This window comes from Tinamus guttatus, unplaced genomic scaffold (assembly GCF_059628265.1).
Source record: "Tinamus guttatus ecotype Peru unplaced genomic scaffold, ASM5962826v1 Tinamus_guttatus_pri_ptg000297l, whole genome shotgun sequence".
Classification (NCBI taxonomy): Eukaryota; Metazoa; Chordata; class Aves; order Tinamiformes; family Tinamidae; genus Tinamus; species Tinamus guttatus.
Window position 1 is genome coordinate 2699389 of NW_028288831.1, and position 18327 is coordinate 2717715.

Consider the following 18327-nt stretch of genomic DNA (forward strand, 5'->3'; position numbering starts at 1 on the left):
TCCCTCTCATACAGCCAAGGCTCCTGCACAAGCCCCGCATTGCTCCCCATGCCCCTTCCTTGTCTCCGGCAGCCCCAGGGTGCCCATCCTGGCAGGCATCCCTGCACTTCCCGATGTGCTGATCCGGGCTGGGTGTGTGCATGGCCAGCGAGCACTGCATGAGGATGTGGGGCACATGATGGAGCTTGGGGTGAGCGATATGGGTGCTCCTGCCCCGCTCCCCGGCCCTATCCCATGCTCATTCCCAGCTGGCAGACAGTGCTGCAGGGAGTAAATGGACCTGGTCCCACAGGGGCAGAGATCTGGGCAAAGCGCACTGCGCTGAAGAGACACTGAACACTCCTGTGTGTCCGCAACACACGTCTTCGGATCACCTTCAACAGTGGGGAATGGCAGATTTTTCTTCTCCCAAGAGGACCCTGTGCAGAAGACAAGGCAGCAGTGAGGGATGGATGGAGGCGCCAGCGCCAGAGCAGCTGGTGGAGGAGCCCTGGGGAGGCAGCGGGCGGGAGCAGGGCCCCCTAAACTGGGTCAGGCAGAGCCCCCCCCCGCTGCTCCCTCCCTCCTGCCCCAGGAATATTTATACAAAGTGGAGCAGCTCCGCCAGGAGCACCGTGCTCAGCCCCATCCGGGGGCACTTGCAGCTAGATGGAGCCTGCGGGGAGGGGAGAGGCGATGCCCCGTTCCCTGGGTGGGGGGACCTGCAGCCAGGGCAGCGCTCCTCATGAGCTGGGGAGGGGGGACAGGGTGCTCGGGATGAACCAGGGCTCCCGTCACACGGCCCGGGGCACTAAAAACCAGAGCTGGGCATCTAGATCCCTCAGAGAAAGGTGTTTCCTGGGGGGCTATGAAGGCACAGGGAGAAGGTGCCCCCCAGCCAGGCCATGGCCACAGTTTGTCCACGGAGCGCATGGAGCAGGCGGCGCAGGAAGGGCCGCTCCGCAGGAATCCGCCCGCAACGTCCGCTCACAAGGACTCGGTTCTATTCAGCGCACCAGCGGCGCAGAGCGTGCGGGGGGGCAGCGCGCTGCAGAGGCTGCGGCGGGGGGGACACGATGCCCTTCTGATGGCCCTCGTGTGCGCCTTATTGCAACCCCCATGCACCTTCTCACAGACCCCCACACCCTCCTCTGCCCCACACCTTCTCCCAAGCATTGCTCGCCCCACTGCAGCTCCCAAATCCACTGCAGCCCTCACCTGCACCCTAGCACCCCCCAGGCCCTCCCTGCATACCCACTTGCAGCTCTTCCTACCATCTCTCCCCACTCCTTTGCAGTCCTCCAGTGCTGCCCAGCAGCCCCTACATGCACCCACCAGTCCTCCTGATTCCTGACATGCACCCACTGCCCAAAAGCTGCTACCCAAAATCTATTGCTGCACTGGGATTTCAGGGAAGCGACAGAGCTGCAGGGGGAGAAGGGACAGAGGAGGGAGGTGCGCTGGTACCTCGTTGTGCCCTGCAGAACTCCCTGAGCATCACAGGCATGGACAGCTGCAGGACATGCACCGAACAGGCCAGTTCTCGTCTCCCGCACCACCACCGTGGCAGCAGGGCAGGGATTTGGGGGTGCTCAGACCAGAGGCACCAGGTCACTTTATCCAGCAGCAACTTCTCCCCTTCCGACCCTGCCCAACCGCATCAGCGCCGTGGGGCCAGACTAAGGGTGGGGGTGGGGGGACCAGTGACAAAGCGGCAAGGCCCCGTCAGCCGCCTGCATGTCCCGTGCCAGCAGCTTCCAGCCGGAGCCACCGAGTCAGCAGGACCAGGCGCCCTGCGCTGGCGGGGCCGTCAGCAGAGCAGCCCCGAGAAAAACGCCGCTCTCAGCAGTCCCTGCGCGGGGCCAGCGCTGCTCTGGCACCGGCCACAGCCTCTCGCACCCTTTGCAGTAACATGCCCTTCAGGTCCTGCCTTTCACTCTGTTGCAAAAGCCCTGGTATTGAGAGGAGCTGTCACAAGTAGCTTCCTCGCTGCTGAAACCACCACTTGTGCCACAGCTCAGAGCTGGCACTTCCCTAAGGAGGGCACAGCCGGCCTGGGTGTTGAGCCATTTCCCTTCCCAGACGGGCAAAAATAAAGTGTGTTGGACTCCCACAGTGGGGCTGGATCCTCCCCCAGTGCTCCCGGGAGGCGAACACGCATCCTGCAACCCGCAGGAGGGCAGCGCACGGTGCCCCGGCAGGATGCCACGGCGGGGGCTCCGGGCCGGCTCTTTGCTGCTGGCAGACGGTGGTTTAGAGCCACGAGGAACGTGGGGCTTGTTTCTCGCCCCACACAAAATACAGCACCCGCCAGCTGGCTGGAGGAGCTGGGTTTGGGAAGGACATACGTGGGGAAGGTCTCCTGCAGCCGTGCCAGGCGCAGTTCCTGTAAGGGCATCTCCACCAGAGAGCTGCTGATTCCCGGGCAAATGGCCATTCCTGCATGCAACTAGGACTATTTTAACATATCAAATAAGGCCATTTGGGGAAGGTTAATCCCTGGGAGGCATTTTCACCATTTCATTTTACAGACAGGAGTTTTTAAAATTAACCCATCGTGGAGCATCCTCTGGTTACGCGAGACCAGACCACAAGCTCCACCACAGAGAACCCTCCACCAGCTCAAACAGACCCAAGGGACTTGGAGCCCTCTGAGACCTGAGCTTGGAGTGAGAGCGTTCAGCTTGGTTCCAACAGCCATCAGAGCATTTTGGGTCTCGGGCTACCAGAGAAACTTCAAGAGACTCTTGGTTCACCCAAAACTGCTGCGCATGCTCAGAAGCTGTCTCGTAGTCTCCATGCACCTGCAGCGTGCTCAGGCTGCCCCTCTTTTGGTGTGTGCTCATTTGAGATTAATAAGGCTGGAAGAAATGGGCTGTCACCTAGCACTTAGCACTGGAAAGCCCTGTTTCTTCATTAATTGCAGCTCCAAATCAAATTAGCAGTTTTAAATTTGCTCTGTGCCCAGGGGGTACTGTGGAAAGGGGAGGACGTGCTGTTCCTTTCATCTTTACATAATAAAAAGGGCAGATTCCTGCTTCACCTGCAAGATTTTCCACTACTGACAGCTCTGCCCTGCTCTACGAGGGGCAGTTCAGTCTCGTTGGAGCTCCTCACACACCTCGCTGTGTCACCGCCACACGTTTGGGCATCTGGAATCACCCATCCCGGGCCAAAGGCTTCACTGCTGCATGGGGAGAGGAAGACACTGCTCCTGGAAATGCATTTGGGTCTGTGCTTCAACCTTGTTCCTGCAAGACCTGCTGGACCAGGCAGAGCTCAACCCTCTCTGCAATCTCTTGGCAAGCCCAGGATGCCCCTTGCTTGGGGTCAGCCCTCCCGGTTTTGGTCTCCAGCCCCAGCTGGGACAGCGCTTCCCTGACCGGCCACATCAGGATGGCTGGGATGCCACCAAAACTGGGGAAGCCAGAGTTGCTGGCATCCCAATGCTCTGAGACTGCTATCGGTGCTGGGCTGCGCTGATGGGACCGCAATGCTCCCCGTGCAGTAGCAGTGACTTGGCCTGAGTGGTAAAAGGGCCAGAAAACCTGACCAACAGAACCCCTCTATGCTGCTGCCGGGGCAGCAAGCACATCCACACCCATTAAGCAAGGGCAGACTTTTGGGGGAGAGCTGGGTCCTGTCCTGCCACATGCTCAGGCCCAGCGGGGCTGCATTATTGATGCTGTAATTCGGCACCAATGGGTTGTGAACGGGTTTTGTTTTCCCTGAAAAGAAGATCCCCCAAGCACTGGGTGTGCTCCAGCAGGATTCCGGGCAACACACAACTGAGCGCTCGCTGCAACCAGAACCATGTGCCTGTCAGGAAGACCCTTGCCAGAGCCAGGCTGTCCCTTTCCTTCTGCCAGGGAAGTATTTGGGTCCCTGAGAAGTGGCAAGGCCTGAACAGGGTGAGCTGGAGCTGAGCCCCCTCCAGCATGGACGGGGCTGGGGGACACGAGGTCTGCAGACATCGCACCCCTGCATGTGCCACCCTGCACGCGCACAGCCTGGTGCCTGCCCTGCTCCAGCCCTGCAGAGACTCTTTCACTTTGCTTCCCTAAAGTTGTTAAGCTCGAGCTACTCCTGCCAAAGGAAGGTGCCCCAGGGAACGTAACCTTGGCTCTTCCTGTCTCCTTCTCATGTGCCCGTCCCAGGTAGTTTTCCTATTGCAGGAGGCCGCTTTCGGAGCAGGCCGTGGGTCCTCCTGGCAGCTCCCAGGCAGGGTACAACCATTCCCATGCTCGTTCCGGACCTTGCTTGCTGCATGCGCATGCTGGAGCAGTTGGGTTCCTGCAAAACATCCTCCCCAGTTCAGCAGCAGTGCTGTGGCCGGCGTGTGTGCTAGTGGGTGGGACGGATCCAAAATGCAGGAGGTTAAAAATTGCACCTTGAGTCTTCACCGCACCCCGGCGCTTCCTCCCAAAGGTGGCTGAAGTGTGAAACCAGCTGCCTGCATCCAGTGGTGGCTCAGGATACTCCTCCCTGCATCCTGCTCGGAGGTGCAGTGCTTAGCCCCATGGCTGCCGCCCGTGGGGCTGCTGGTCCACCCAGGTTCCCCTGCACCACCCACCCCACCTGGGAGCTGTGCACGTGCTGGGCATCTGCTGCAAGGCCCAGGGTGGCCCTGCCTCGAGATGGGACCACAGCACTGAGCACGGGGCAGCCAGAGCTGCTGAAAGCTCTTACGCATTGCTAGGGATAGAAACAGGGACCTTCCAGCTTTTCAGCAGATTTTGGTGTGGATGAGCCCTCTGCTTGCCCAGAAGGGAGGATGGGCAGATAGGGGCCAGGATCCCACCACAAGATACCCCAGTGTGCTGGATTTGGGGAATAGACAGGATAATGCCAAGTCCAGAGAAAGGCCCCAGCCATTTCAGAGTAGCATGCCAGGTCTCAGGGACAACTTGCAGCCTCTCTTCCCTGGAGAATGTCCTTCTTGGAGGGATCTTGCCCCACACAACAACTGGGACGGCACAGTGTGTGCCCAGAGCTGTGGGGATGCCCACCCACCAGCAGTGGGAATGCTGGAGCCAGCATCCACACATGCCATCCCAGCCATCATGCTGCTTGTGTCCTGCTCCCCCTGCTGCAACCTGCCCCCAACAAGCGGGCTCGACGTTCATTCCAATATAATCTTTATTGGGGAGATTGATCAGGGTTGAACAAGGCCGGGTATAAAACATGATCATCATCACAACCAGCAGTGGGAGGCATTGGCAGAGCAAAACAGAAACGGTACCAGCCCCCATTCTCCGCGTCACCCCACCCTCCCCTGCGGGGCATCAGTTGGAGGGGTTGCAAGCGAGGTGGTCCCCAGGGCTTTGCTAGCAAAGCTGGTGGCATTGCCTGCTCCCTTGGCACGCCAGGGCGGGCAAGGCCAGCCCGGGCACCCCAGGAGGAAGGGGTGGTCTGACCCCCTGCCCGGATGGATGCTGTGCTTGGGCCAGTGTCAGGAGCTGCCCTTCCCTCAGGAAGCGCCAGCGCGCCGGGCCGGGAGCGGGGGCTGAGCAGGGCTCCCTCCTGCTTGCCCACTGTCCTGGCACGGGGAGGCACCGTGGCACTGCATCGGTCCCTGGCCTCCTCCGCTCAGTCCTGCAGCTCTCCCAGGGTGCAGCTCTGAGCCCCTCGGGAGCACCTGCAAATTATGGCTTTTTTTTTCTTCTTTTTTTTGCTTTTTTTTGGCAGCGAACTTACCCCTCCAGATGCCCCAGAGAAGGCAAGGCTATACACGGGATGCTGCCGCCCTGCCAACCCCACCACGTCCCCACACAGACTGCTGATCCTGGCACTGCTTATGCCCGAGCCCCTGGGCTCCACTCACCTGGAAAGGGGAGCATGGCCAGGAGCCAAAATTTGCCTTGGGGCCCCCCGCCTTGGCCAGCCAAACTGCCCTGCTCAGCTGGGTGCTCCTGTCGGAGGCCCAGGAAGGGCGTCAGACCCAGGGCAGCAGCCGTCTGGCCGTGACTCCGGGTCCTCCTGCAGGACGTCGCTGTGCAGCCGGGGGGTCCCCTTGCCAAGACCTGTGCAGACGGGGTCCCTGCAGAACGGGCACATCTCAATGCCTTTGTTAACACCTACTGGCCTGGAAGGGGGTGGCCTGGGACAGACAGGAGAAAACAGGAATCCTCCAAAATGAGGATAAACTGGAGCTTTCCTCAGGGCCTGTGGAGGCAATAGGCCGTGGGTCTGCTAATAGCCAAGGGGCCAGTGCCATGGCTTGGCTTGGCTACAATGACTCAGACGCATGTTGGACTGGCCACCAAGATGAAAGCTTTGGCAAATAACTTAGAGAGAAGAACGGGCAGCTGGGGGCCTGTCCTCAAGCCAGCTCCTGTCCCATGCCGGCCAGGTGACCCCACACAGCACCATGCACTTCCAGGGCTCTTCATGCCATTGCCAGCCTGCCTGGGGTGGCCTTGCTGGCTGCTGGACGACGGAGAGGGTGTTGCTGGCGGGTCGCTGGTGGGGACCGAGCATCTGCTCTCGGCCATGTCTCAGGAGCCAAGGAGAAAGAGGAGCACGAAGCCACCCAGGGAAGGAGCACAGAGGGCTGCTCGATGCCCAGCATGATAACGGGGTGGTAGGGGTGCAAGCCGCAGGATGGAGGTTGGCCAGAGCCTATGGACTTGCTGCTGGACTTGCTCCTGATCCCAACATTGCCTAGAACCACCAGGGCGCAGGAGGCCACCACATCCAGCCCAGGTCCATGCCACGTCCCAGGGTGCAGCATCCCTCCCCGGGCAGCAGCAAGGAGGCAGAGGGGGGAGCCAGGCCCAGGCTCTGCACCATGGAGAGGATCGGAGTGTCCCCCCCGGCTGCACAGGTGGAAAAGGGGAGCGTGGGGGGGACGTGCTGCCCAGCAGTGGCAGCGCTGTCCCCTCCCTGCTGTGGGATGATCCCGTGGTCAGACGCGGCGAGCGGTGCGGGGCGGCAGCGGGGGCCGAGCGCGCGGCTCACATGATGGTGCAGGAGGAGAGCGGATTCCGGATGTGGCAGGTGCAGGCCGCCCCGCAGTACTGGCGAAAGGTCTGGTAGCAGCTGCGGTCGGTGTCGCTGCTCCACTGCACGGGGTTGGCGGCCAGGGCCTCAGCAGGCAGTCTGTTGAGGATGCTGGTGTTCACCGCCAGCGCCGCCAGCCCGTAGTCAGTGAAGAGCACGGTCTCCCGCTTGCAGGTGGGGCAGGAGATGAACTTGTACTTGGGGCAGGACTCGTAGAGGATCTGCAGGCACTCCTCGCACACCGAGTGTAGGCAGGAGAGGATGCGGGGCCGCTTGTTGGTGAAGTTGTACATGTGGCCGCACGTGGGGCACTCGAGGGGCTCGCAGGGTGTTGAGGGGTGCAGCACATACTGGTTGACGATCACCTCATCAGATGGCGGCTGCCGGTGGTAGCACACCTCTGAGCTGCCCTTGCGCTGCCCCTGGTACAGTCGCTCTCGTCGCGGCAGCGGGGGAGTCCGGGGCAGCGCCAGGGAGGCAGGGGCCGCGTCCAGCGCAGGGATGTCTCCGCAGGCCTGGTTCACGATGATCTCGGACTCCGAGGGCCAGGCGCGCTTGGCCACAAGGGGCGGCTCGCGGCGGGGGGCCGGTGTGTAGCGGGGCTGCGACGCCTGCAGCTCTGAGAACTTCTCTGGGTGGATGATTTTCATTGCCTCCATTTTAATGATGACCTGTTGCCCTTTCAGACACGACATGAGTATCGTTTTCACATTACTGTCCACAGCTCTGGGATCTCCGAGGGACGCCTGCATGAGGCTAAAACATGCTGGCAGCATGCAGGGCTTTCAATCGCGTTCGGCCCGTGAAGCAGCAGCACCGAGGAGAGTGGCTGGAGCAGGAGCGCATGGTGGGGAAGCAGCACGGGGTGGCCCTGGCTCCTCGCTCCACACTGGGCCCCTGAGGTGCTGCTCACGAGGACGGGGACGTGCACGGCGAGGCGCTCACGGTGACATCCTGCTGGCGCTCGCCACTCCGGCCAACGCTCGGGTGGGTGATCGAAGTGCCTGTTGGCTGCCGCGCTCCGCCGGGACCCCGCTACGGTGCCGCTGCACGTCACTCGGCAGCTCCCCGCTCCGGTCTCGCTGGCGCGTCCCCACTGTGGTTGGAAGTGGCACGGCGAAGCCGGAGGCTGCAGGGAGCCCACACGCAACCGGGGCACTCAGACGGAGCAGGTGAGGCAGGAGGGAAGCGTCCAGCTTGTGGCAGGAATGCGGGCAGCACTGCCGAGGGCGGCCCGCGCGTTGCCCTGGCCCCTGCCTCCGCCCGGCCTGTATTCCTGTTTATTTGCCGCTGGAGCCTCGTGGTGCTGAAGAATGTGTTTGCAAATTCCTTTGCTCTGACTTCCCGGCTCTCCCACGGGGCCGTCACTAGTATCCGCCAGGCCGGCAGCTCCGGCAGGGCAAGGGGCGCAGGCCAGCCCCGGGGCCAGGGAGCATCCCGCGCTGCCGGCGCCAGGCCGCGCTCACCTCCACTTCCGCTTGCACTGCAGCTCTGAAGCACCTTCTCCTCGCAGTCCCTACATGCTCCAGCACCTCTGTCCCCAGCTCAGCTTTGCGTTTGCTGGGAAAGGCTGGAAATGAAAAGCAAGAGGGATTTGGCTCTTGGCCCCCCCCGGGCTCTTCCGGCTGCCAGCGCTCCCTCAGGATGGGTGGCTGGCTGCATCCTGGCAATTTGGCTCTCTGCTCCCTGAAGCACTGGTCCTACCGGTCCCATCCATCTGCCCCACATGCCAAAGGAAGTGGCAGAAGGCAGGTATTTCCCCCGGGGCAGTCCCAGGAGGAGGGCAGTGGGAAGGGGCCTGCAGCCCCTCTCCACCTCAGCCTCGTCCCAGCCCGCGCGTCCTTACAGCGCTTTCCCGGAGGGTCTCCCCAGCCTACAGCGCCTTCGTGCAGGGTTTTTGCTCACGTTTAGCCCCTCCTCTGCTCTGCAGATCTATTTTTACCTCTCTTGCTTGCTTCTGATCTGTCCCTGCTTTTCTCTCTCCCTCCTTCGGCTCCAGCTCTGCTCCTCTCTGCCTCCACAGCCCCCGCTCGTCTCCAGGGCCTGCTGGAGAGGACGCGTTGGGGGCAGGCAATGGGCATAGGCACTAGGCAGCCTGTGGCCATTTTCTTGCTCAGGCAGCCCCGGTGACAGGCTGCCTCTCCAGCAGGGAGAGCGAAGGCGCTCTCCTCCATCACGCTGCAAATCCTGTTAGTGAGATGCCTGCTCCAGGCAAGCCCTGCCAGGCCTGAGGGAAGTGGCCCAAAGGGGCCATGTGGTTGCCACAACAGCCCTCGAGGCTGGACGGAGTCCCACTGGTTTCAGCCCTCTCCCACCCACCGGATCCCTGAGAGCCACCAGAGCTGCTGCCCATGTTCCCGCTGGGACATGCCTCGGGTGCAGGATGGGTTCCACAGAGCATTGCTATGCCCATCCTAGGGAGAGTGGCCTGTGCCCCATATCCTACATCCTGTGCCCTGCAGTCAGCACACGTCTCCCTGTGCCCACTCACACGCACGCTCACATGCAGTGCCCAGAGGGCCCCTGTGCCCCTCTCTGCAGCCACTGTGCCAGCACACCCCTCTGTGCACAGCCCTGGCACAACACCCTGCCATACCCACCGTCACACCAGGCGACACCGCCGTCCCTCCATGCGCAGCACCCACCCTCACACACATGCACAAACACGTCAGGACCTTCCCGGCAGCGCTTGCGGTCCCTCACTGCAGTGCCCATGGACGCACGTCCCCATGCAATGCTGACCCCCTTGCCCCATGCAGCGCTGGCACACGCGTGGCCCAGCTATGCACACACACACACACACGTCTGCATGCCCGCGTGTACGTGCCTGGCTGAGGATGCCCCCCTGGCGGGTAGGCTGGAAGGACAATCCCTATCAGCAGTTACCTGTGTCGGGCTGCAGCGTCGGGCTGCTGTATTGCAGGCAGAAGATCCCGATGTCGCTGTGTCCCAGGCTTAGCCCTCGCAGTCCCCGTGTGGTCCTGTCAGCAGCTTGGAGGCCTGGGTTGCTAAAGGTTATCTGAAAGGCAGAGGGATGCCGGCCTGGCACTGCGTGTATGAAGTCTGGGCTCCCTGGGGATGCTGGCAGCTCTCCTCCGCTTCCCCAAGCCTCGCTGCTGCACCGTGCGTCCAGTCCAGCTTCCCGCAGACCCCCCTGCCACCGGCGCGGGCGGCTGCCTCGGCTGCAAAGCCCGCAGCGAGTGGGGATTATCCCTGAGCGGTCGGGCACAAAGGCAGCACCGGCCGTGCCGGGCTCCGTTCCAGCGCTGCCTGTTCCAGATGCTCCGCAGAGGCCAGATGTCTGGGGTACCTCAGGCCGAGCAGGCTCTCAAGCCTGCCAGTTAATGCCGGGGCTGTCAGGAAGGCAGGTTCTGAGCTGCTGCCGGTGCCCGCATCTCCACTCCCCGCGATGCAACTTGCTCCCTGCAATGGGGGGCTGTGATGCTAATGGGCAATCTCCTCCTCCGGCACCATCCACAGCTCCCACGCTGCCTCCGCTGCCCGTGCTGGGTGAGCCGATGGCCCCGCGCTGCAGAATCCCTCTTGCCCAGGAAAGAGCTGATGCAACTGCCGGCGCGGCAGGGCTGCGCTGCAGGCAGCCGGCTCCGCCGCCGCACTGCTCACCGCAAGGACGGCTGCTCCACCGCGCAGCAGGTGCAGGGCCACCCGCAAGCAGTCGCCTGTCTAGATGCTCGTGCTCACCCGCGGCTCCTTCGCCCTTGATCCTCTGAGATGTCTCGGGGTCCGGAGGCTGCTCTCGTGCCGCGCTCCTCGGGGGACAGCGTGTGGTGGGGCTGCGTGCCGGCTGCTGTTCAGGCGGGATGCTGCATGCCGAGGAGCTGCTGGGGCGCTGCGCGCTCTCACTGCCTCGCTCCGCGTCCGCAGTGGGTACTGCAGTGATGCAGCCGGCTCACATTTCTCTCAATCAGCAGCGCGCCGAGCCCGCCGGGCCGCAGTGCCCTAGGTCCCGCACCGGCGCCCTTCCGCTCTTCATTCATCAGCAGGGGCCTTCCCGCAGCAGCGAGGCTCCCTCCAGGCGCCCAGGGCCCTGTGGGGATGAGGAGAGCTGCCCCCGGTCACCCGGCTGCAGCCCCGGGCGTGCGCGGCGCGCGCTGCGGGTGCCGCTTCCTTCCTCCCTCTCGCTCCGGCTCCGCCATGCGCGCCACAGCCAGAGCCCCCGCGCCGCCCCGGCAACGCACAGAGCCTCCCCCCATGGCCTCGGCTCTGAGCCTCCCCCAGCGGCCTCGGTCCCATCGGGGCGCCAGGACGGCACTTCCCCCCCGCTGCAGAGCCTGGAGTCCACGCGCTGCTTTGAGGGGCCTGTAGTGACTCAGCAGCTGCTGGAAATGGCGCCGCAGGGAGCAGGATGGGGCAAGAGGGGACCTGGCCGCCCAGAGGCCGCAGTGCTCAGAGCCTGGAGAGGAAGCCCCATGTCTTGCAGCGAGGAGAGGCTCCCATGAGCAGCAGCTGGGAACGGCCTCCTTTCCCTGGCCTGGCTGCCCAAGTGAACCCATCACCCCTCCTGATGTCCTGTGGCCCCCCAGCCCCACTGCAAGGTCAGGGACCTGATTCAGGGGAGACCTGGGAGGCAGCCAGATCCATGGTCACCCCAGGCTGGAGCATAAGGGCTTCCCCGCTGCCAGAAACCCGATGGAGTATCCTGAATTTCCCTGAGCTCTGAAAAGCACACAGTCTCCCGATCTGCGGGGGTTTTGCTGCACCCAAGGTGCATGAGGGGCCCACACTGCTGCCCAGAGGGCAGCAACACTGACAGGGCCCTGGAGAGCCCAGCCACGCGTCATGCCCCAGTGCCCCGATGGGTCCCTCTTCCCTGCTGCAGGTGTCTCCAGCTGGGGAATGCCCCAGGCATGTGGCCAGCACAAGCATCCTGCCCTGCAAAGGACTCCTGGTCTCCTCCAGCTCAGAGCAGCCCTGACGCCAGTCACTTTGGTCACAGGCAAACCAGGTGACCCAGCAACAGAGACCCAGGCAATGCACACACTCCAGGATCTCACAGAATCACTGGATCACAGAAAGGTTGAGGTTGGAAGAGCCTTCTGGAGATCATCTCATCCAACTTCCCTGCTCAAGCAGGGTCACCTAGAGCACCTTGCACAGGATTGTGACCAGAAGGGTTTTGCATATCTAGAGGAGACTCCACAGCCTCTCTGGATAAGCTGTTTCAGTGCTCTGACACCTTCACAGTCAACAAGTTTTCCCTCATGTCCCACACCATCCTGGCCATGCAGGGCTCTGGCAAGCAGCTCTCTGGGCTCCTTCAGGTGCTGCTGGGGTTTCTCCGCTCCTGTCTCCCTCCGTCACCCTGGAGATCTTTATTCTCCTCCTTGCCTTTGTTCAGTTATCCCTTTGAAACAGTCCAGCTGGATTTTGATTCCCTTCCCCTGCCTTGCATTCATTTCTGGCGAGCAAGACATACCTTGCTTGGACCCTGCTTGTTGGCCCTCCATCCCTCGCTGCAGCAAAGCTCCTGGCCATGGCTCAGCCACACAGCTCCCTCTACAGCAGGGGTCTATCTGGAGGCATTGCAGGAATCTCTGGCCTGGATCCACTCTATGACCACACAGTCACATCTTGCTTTTACACCATCACTTCTCCATAGCTCATCCTGCCTCATTCATCCTCCAAAGGATGTCTGGCTTGGAGGAGACAACCAAGCCCACCTTGGTGAGACAAATGCTTGGGCTCAGCCACACTGAACCTGCTTGTGCAGTTTGGGATCATTTTGCCTCACCTGCCAGCTGCCCGTCTGGGAGGCACTGCTCCCCTGTTGACAGTTGACAATGTTAGTGGCTGTATTTTTAATATTCTAGTTTTTTTGCTGGGTAAGAAATTTTGTAAGGCCTTTGCCTCTAGTCCTTCTAAGGATAATTCTTTGATGTGAGAACATACCAAAATCAGCATGAGGTGCCTGCTTTCTTGGCTCCTGACAATGCTAAGTAGAGACTTCCTTAATCTTCCCTATCTTCTCTATGGCATTTTTTGCTTACTTTCCTGCTAGCACTTTTGGATACAGCAAGCATGAACTGGTATGCTATGCTTGAACTCACCGAGCAAAGGAAATTGCAGGAAGTAAGCGATTGTGAGCCATTTTCTGTTATTAATTCATATGGCATCCCCATGCTGACCTAGCTACACTGTGTTATTACACTGCTATTCAGTGAGTTAAGCAACAGCTCTATTTGAAAATAATCATAAATGGTATCAGGAGCCTTTTCTGCTGAATGAGAATGTATTCGTGCCAAGATGCAGGGGATCCTCATGTTGTTCCCATGGCTCTGTAGCCCTCTGCTTCCTGTGCTTGGTGGATGTCACGCTGTATTCCTCCCCATCCAGGCAGTGCTTCTATATGCCGGAGCAGACCTGATTGATCGGATGCTCCCAAGCCCCTCTATGCCACAGTGAGGTGGGAGCATTTCTCACTCACCTGCTTAGTATTGTGAGACAGCGACTTAGCACAAAACGGATCTCTCTCCACAGCAATTCAACCCTGCAGTCTTAATTAATCACCAACAATTGTTTCTGTGCTGCAGCTTTCAAAGTTTCGTGGTCACTGTCTACCTATTCATCTACTTGCAAAGAGGTTTACAGCCTGAGCCAAGTCCTGGCACTTCCTTTTCTTATATCAGACTTGACATAGTCCCTGGGAGCAAGTGCTGCTTCTTACATCTTCTTCAAAAGAGACTTTTGCCCCACGTTTCCACTGAGTGACATCTCCAGTTTTCTACAGATTTCAGCAAGTGAGCAGAGACCAAGACTTACAGAGCTCCTCCAAGCTTGTTTTTCATGGCTATTTTTGACCCAAAACAGCAGATCTTTGAGAGTTCATCCCAACCTGAAAATAATTTTGTCTTTTAAAACCTGGACACTTACTCTTCAGCTGGGCTCGGGAAGCTGCACTTGCATGTGAGGTCCTTACACTAATCATAGCCCTTGTTGCCATATCTAACCTGTTGGCTTTATGTACAGCCATACTGTCCTTCCTGTTACCTGGTCCCTAGTTATACCGACTAATTTCACCATACACACAAGTCCATCTACTGCATTATCCTTCACAAGTATCTATCCTAACAGCTTTGCTCACATGCTCTCATCCTTGACAGTGTGCAGAAACATGAACAAAACAGTGGAGACGTGCAGGGAACGTGTTCATAAATGGAAAGCTGGGCAGCTCTCGTGCTGCATGCCTGGCATGCATTTTTGCCCAGCTCTACCCAAACAGTTGCAGAAGATTTCTGCAGCTCCTGGGAAGCACAGCTAGCCCAGGCAGAGTGAACACAGTATTAAAGGAGAAAAGCTATTTAAAAAAAAAAATCAGATTTTTTTGTTGCAAGCTAGTTATTTCTGCCCTGACTGCTTCTATGAAGCAGCAGAGCTGTGTGTGTGGATGATGGTCAGGAGCTAGCCATTTAAACACTTGTGAGACATTCCTAAAACATTTTTCCTCGGCTGGAAGGTGGTTATTTCTAGACTTACAGCTCTCAACAGAGACCCTGCTGCAGGAAAGATGGTGCTTAGGAGGTCAGCAAAGTGGTCCAAAGCCTTTGATGCTCTATCATCAAAATGCCATCTATGCATATTTCTAAAGCTCGAAAGTGATCCAAAGGAGTCTAAGCATTGTATTTATTGCTAATTCTTTTCAGTGGTTAATACTGCGGCCACTTGTGTTGCACAGACTCTGCAGGTCTGAGGAGGGTGTTTCTGGGCTCAGAAGACAGCCTCCTCTGGGGGGTTCCTCCTCTAGAAATATAATTGCACAGGAGCAAGTGAGGTCCCCCTACTCTCCCTGGAGGTTCTGTCTGTCCCAGTCCTACATGTGTAAAGCTTCATGTGGACTCTGAAGGCAAAGACCTTTTCACATCTTCCCTGTGACTGAGTAGCAGGACACCAGAGGCTCCCTCCCTACACTGCTGTGATCAATGGAACTGCTGGGGAAACCTGGAGCTTCCTAAGGGCTGCTGGCTGGGGAGGCAGGGAGAGAAGCTGGCCACATGATCGAGCCTTGCATTTTAGGGGCAAGGGCAGGCAAGACAGGCCGTGTCCTTTAGAAAAGTACCCAGGAGAAATGCAACAGAAACATTTCCCCTTCAAATCTAGCCCAGGTTGGATGGATTTATTAGAGCCTGATGGGTTTGCAGGCTCAAGTGAAGCCAGAGCATGCATCAGAGAGGGGATATGGCAATTCCCCTCTTTCGCTGGGTTTGAAAGCTACAGAGCTGGTGGAGCATCTCTGGTGCTGGAGACGCTGGTGCTGAGGCAGACTCCTTGTAATTGCAGTGACATTTAACGTTTGCTTTACTGGCTCCCTCGGCGATCTCAGTACTGCCTGAGCTTGTAACCTGACAGCACTGCTCAACTGGATGTAGTGGTGAGCCTCAAACTGGGTCATGGCGAAGGAGGCACCGTGCTGCCTGTGTGTGCCTACGAGGTGCCTGTCAGCAGCTTAACACAGTCCTCATGTAATTTTGGGTGGGCTTGCTCCCTGGCAGGGCCAAGCACTGGTAAGAGATCTGCCCAAGCTTCTGCACATCTCTCCTGATGGCTGAAGGACAGTGCTAGATGGGGTACAGCTCTAAAGAGCAGCTGAGCACTGAAGCAGTAATTTGTTTTTGTAGCTTCTGCATATACCCACTCTGAATTTCAGCTTTTTCAGAGTGAATGAAAACTCCAACGCTCTAGAGAGGAGCCCACTGAACCCTGGCTGGGGCTGGTGACTCTGCAGGCATCCCCGCACATGAGGCCTTGGCTGTGTCTGCAGATGGAGTGATCCTGCTGTCCAAACACGGCTTCCTAAGGTCTCACAGTGGGACAGGGAGACACCCTTCCTTCCACGGTCCTGGCCACCAGCAGCTGGAAAGAGCCTAACTAGCCTCCTGGAATAGTTTCTGCTGTCAGCTTGTACAATTGATGCTCTTAAATAGGAGACGATGGTTATAGACCCAGGCCAATTTGGGTTTATTTGCCACTGATGGCCACCAGAAAGCTGGGGGGTTATTTTCTATAGGTGCACCTAAGATCCTAGGGGGGCTGTGCGGCTGCTTGGCCAGAAGCTGCTCCTCCACGAGGCTCCTAGTAGGTGTTTGCTGTGGCCAGGCTTGCCTGCGTGCCGGGGCTGACCCTCCTGCGCCGTGGTGACTTCCTGCCTACCAGCTCTGCAGAGCAGCACCGGTGAGGCGTGCTCCTGCCCACGTGCCTGAAAAAGCGCTTGTTCCTTTTAAGCTGTGGCTTAAGCACAACCGATCTGAGCTGCTGCTTGCTCTGAATGTGCAGCAAGCAGCAGGGAGAGCTTCAACAGCAGCTTGAGTGGGGAAGGAGCAGTGACTTGCAGAGCTGGAGAAGGTTACTACAGGGAGGAGACTAGGGGATGCATGGACAGAGGCATAATGAGCCTAGGAAATATGAGAGTTGGCTAATTCCCTGGTATCACCTTGCCTGAAGCCATACAGGGTCTCTGGTGGGGGACCATGGGAGGGGGTTGTTTTCTGTGTGACAGTGACTGTGTGTGATACCAGCTCTACGGGCAGTCACAAGCTGCTGAGAGGCTCCTGCTAGTGCTGACAGGCATCCTGCTGAGTCTGCACCAAGGTGGTGAGATGTACTCGGTGAGGTGACAGAACTTGTGGGAAGGAGCACATGGAGCTGCCCCAAGGGTCCCTGCCAGCTGCTGGCAGGAGGCAGGTTGCACAGAGCTCAAGCTGGTGACTTGGTAAGGGAAAGAACTTGCTTGGGTGCTTCCATCCAAGGTGTGGGAAACTTCAGGAATCTGGGAAGAACTGGTGTCCGGGAGCAGGACGCCATGGGAATGATTGTAGCAGGGCATGGGAGTATCCTCTCACGTGGATCCCAGGCAGATCCATGGCCTCTTTCCCTCGCTTCTTCTCCAAGGTCTTGGCTGGTATTACCAGAGCAGCAAGTAGTCCCTGGAGCTAGGGAGCAAGATACTTCAGGGGAAGGAGGGCAGCCCCCCTTCCCTCTGGGAGAAAGACCAGATGTGTCCCAGGCCAGGCCGAATGGCAGGGAGCAATCACCAGTAAGTGGGCTGATGCCCCCGCTACCCACGGCCACTGCATGGGCTGGAACAAGCAGACTCTCCAGGGCAGGAGCAGACTCTCCATGGCCACAGGAGCACCAGGGCAGAGCAGGCAGGCAGGGTGGCTGCTCACAGGCCATCGACTCCTGCCCACTGACCACATATAGCCCGTATCTCCTGCAGGACTGGCACTGCTCAGCAGGTCTGGGATGCATTTGCCCAGAAAACACTTTGAAAGCCAGAGCAGGCTTGCTCAGCTCACTGGGGACCTGGAAATCCAGCTCTAGCCATGGCTGTATGGCTCTTGACACAGGTCCTGCAGCTCTTCCCCTCCTTTCTCAATCACACCATCAGGGATATGGTTTCCGAGCCTGTTCATGGCACCAGTCCAGTTCCTATTCCCAGCAGGTTGACATGGTACCCGTGTATGACCTCTGTGTATCTAATTCAGGGCTCATCACCAAGGTCTAGGGCTCTCATTCCTTGGTGAAGGGATGGTCTGAGAGTTTCTTTGGCCTTACTGAGATAGAGATGAGCTGAGGCCAACCTGAATCACAATACTGTCTATCACTTACTCTTGATTACTGCAGCTCTTCTCTTGAAGCTGCTCCCTCAAGAGGTCCCCTTGTCCAGTGACTTGTCTGGGAAGGATTTTCAGGAATGAAAAAGTCACTCTAGCTTGGTGCTCTTGTAAAACAAAAGTGGGTAATCACTTAGGAGCTAGGTCTGCTAGTGTGGGGATGTGAGGTCTTTCCATTCAGTGTCCGAGCTGCGAAGGGGGCCCTGGCAGGCTCAGGATGCTGGAGGAGCCATTGAGATGCCAGTGCTACGTTGTGTGCTTGGGGTAGGACAGAGGTGTCCAGAAAGACTTCTATCACCATGAGTTAAATCCCTCACTGCTGGAACTTGCAAAGGAAGGAAAACTGTGCTGAGTACCTGGCATGGACACTCTCCTCAGGGTGCTCTGCAGAGAAGGTCCTACTAGCATCAGCGCTGGGAAAAGATATTGCTAGGTGTGTGTGCTCGAGGACAAGGCAGTCACCTAGCAAGGAAGCATGAAGTTCCATCCAACATATTCGCTATTCTCCTCTGGGAAGAGGACGGCTCCAGCCTCTCGGGGAGCACCTTTGACATCTTAGAGCCAAAACCACAGCTTGCTGGGGGGGCCCCCTTCCTACTGCTCTATCCTGGGTTCTGGATCTCCTGCCCCATTGAGGGATTACTGAAGGACCCTAACTTATGCACAAGGACCTGGAGAGCGGTGGAGAAGGCTCAGCACCCAAGGCAGAAGCTGAGGG

General features: G+C 58.7%; 1 protein-coding gene across 1 annotated transcript; it reads right to left on the reverse strand.

Moving 5' to 3' along the window:
• Positions 1–6934: 6934 nt before the first annotated feature.
• On the reverse strand, positions 6935–7945 carry LOC104576100 (RING finger protein 208). The gene has a single exon (XM_010223468.2). The coding sequence runs from the start codon at positions 7755–7757 to the stop codon at positions 6936–6938; it is 822 nt and encodes a 273-aa protein (XP_010221770.1). The 5' UTR covers positions 7758–7945; the 3' UTR covers position 6935.
• Positions 7946–18327: the final 10382 nt, after the last annotated feature.

What these genes read in the sequence shown, in the direction of transcription:
- LOC104576100 (XM_010223468.2), bottom strand. Translation starts at nt 7,757, where the DNA reads ATGCTGCCAGCATGTTTTAGCCTCATGCAGGCGTCCCTCGGAGATCCC.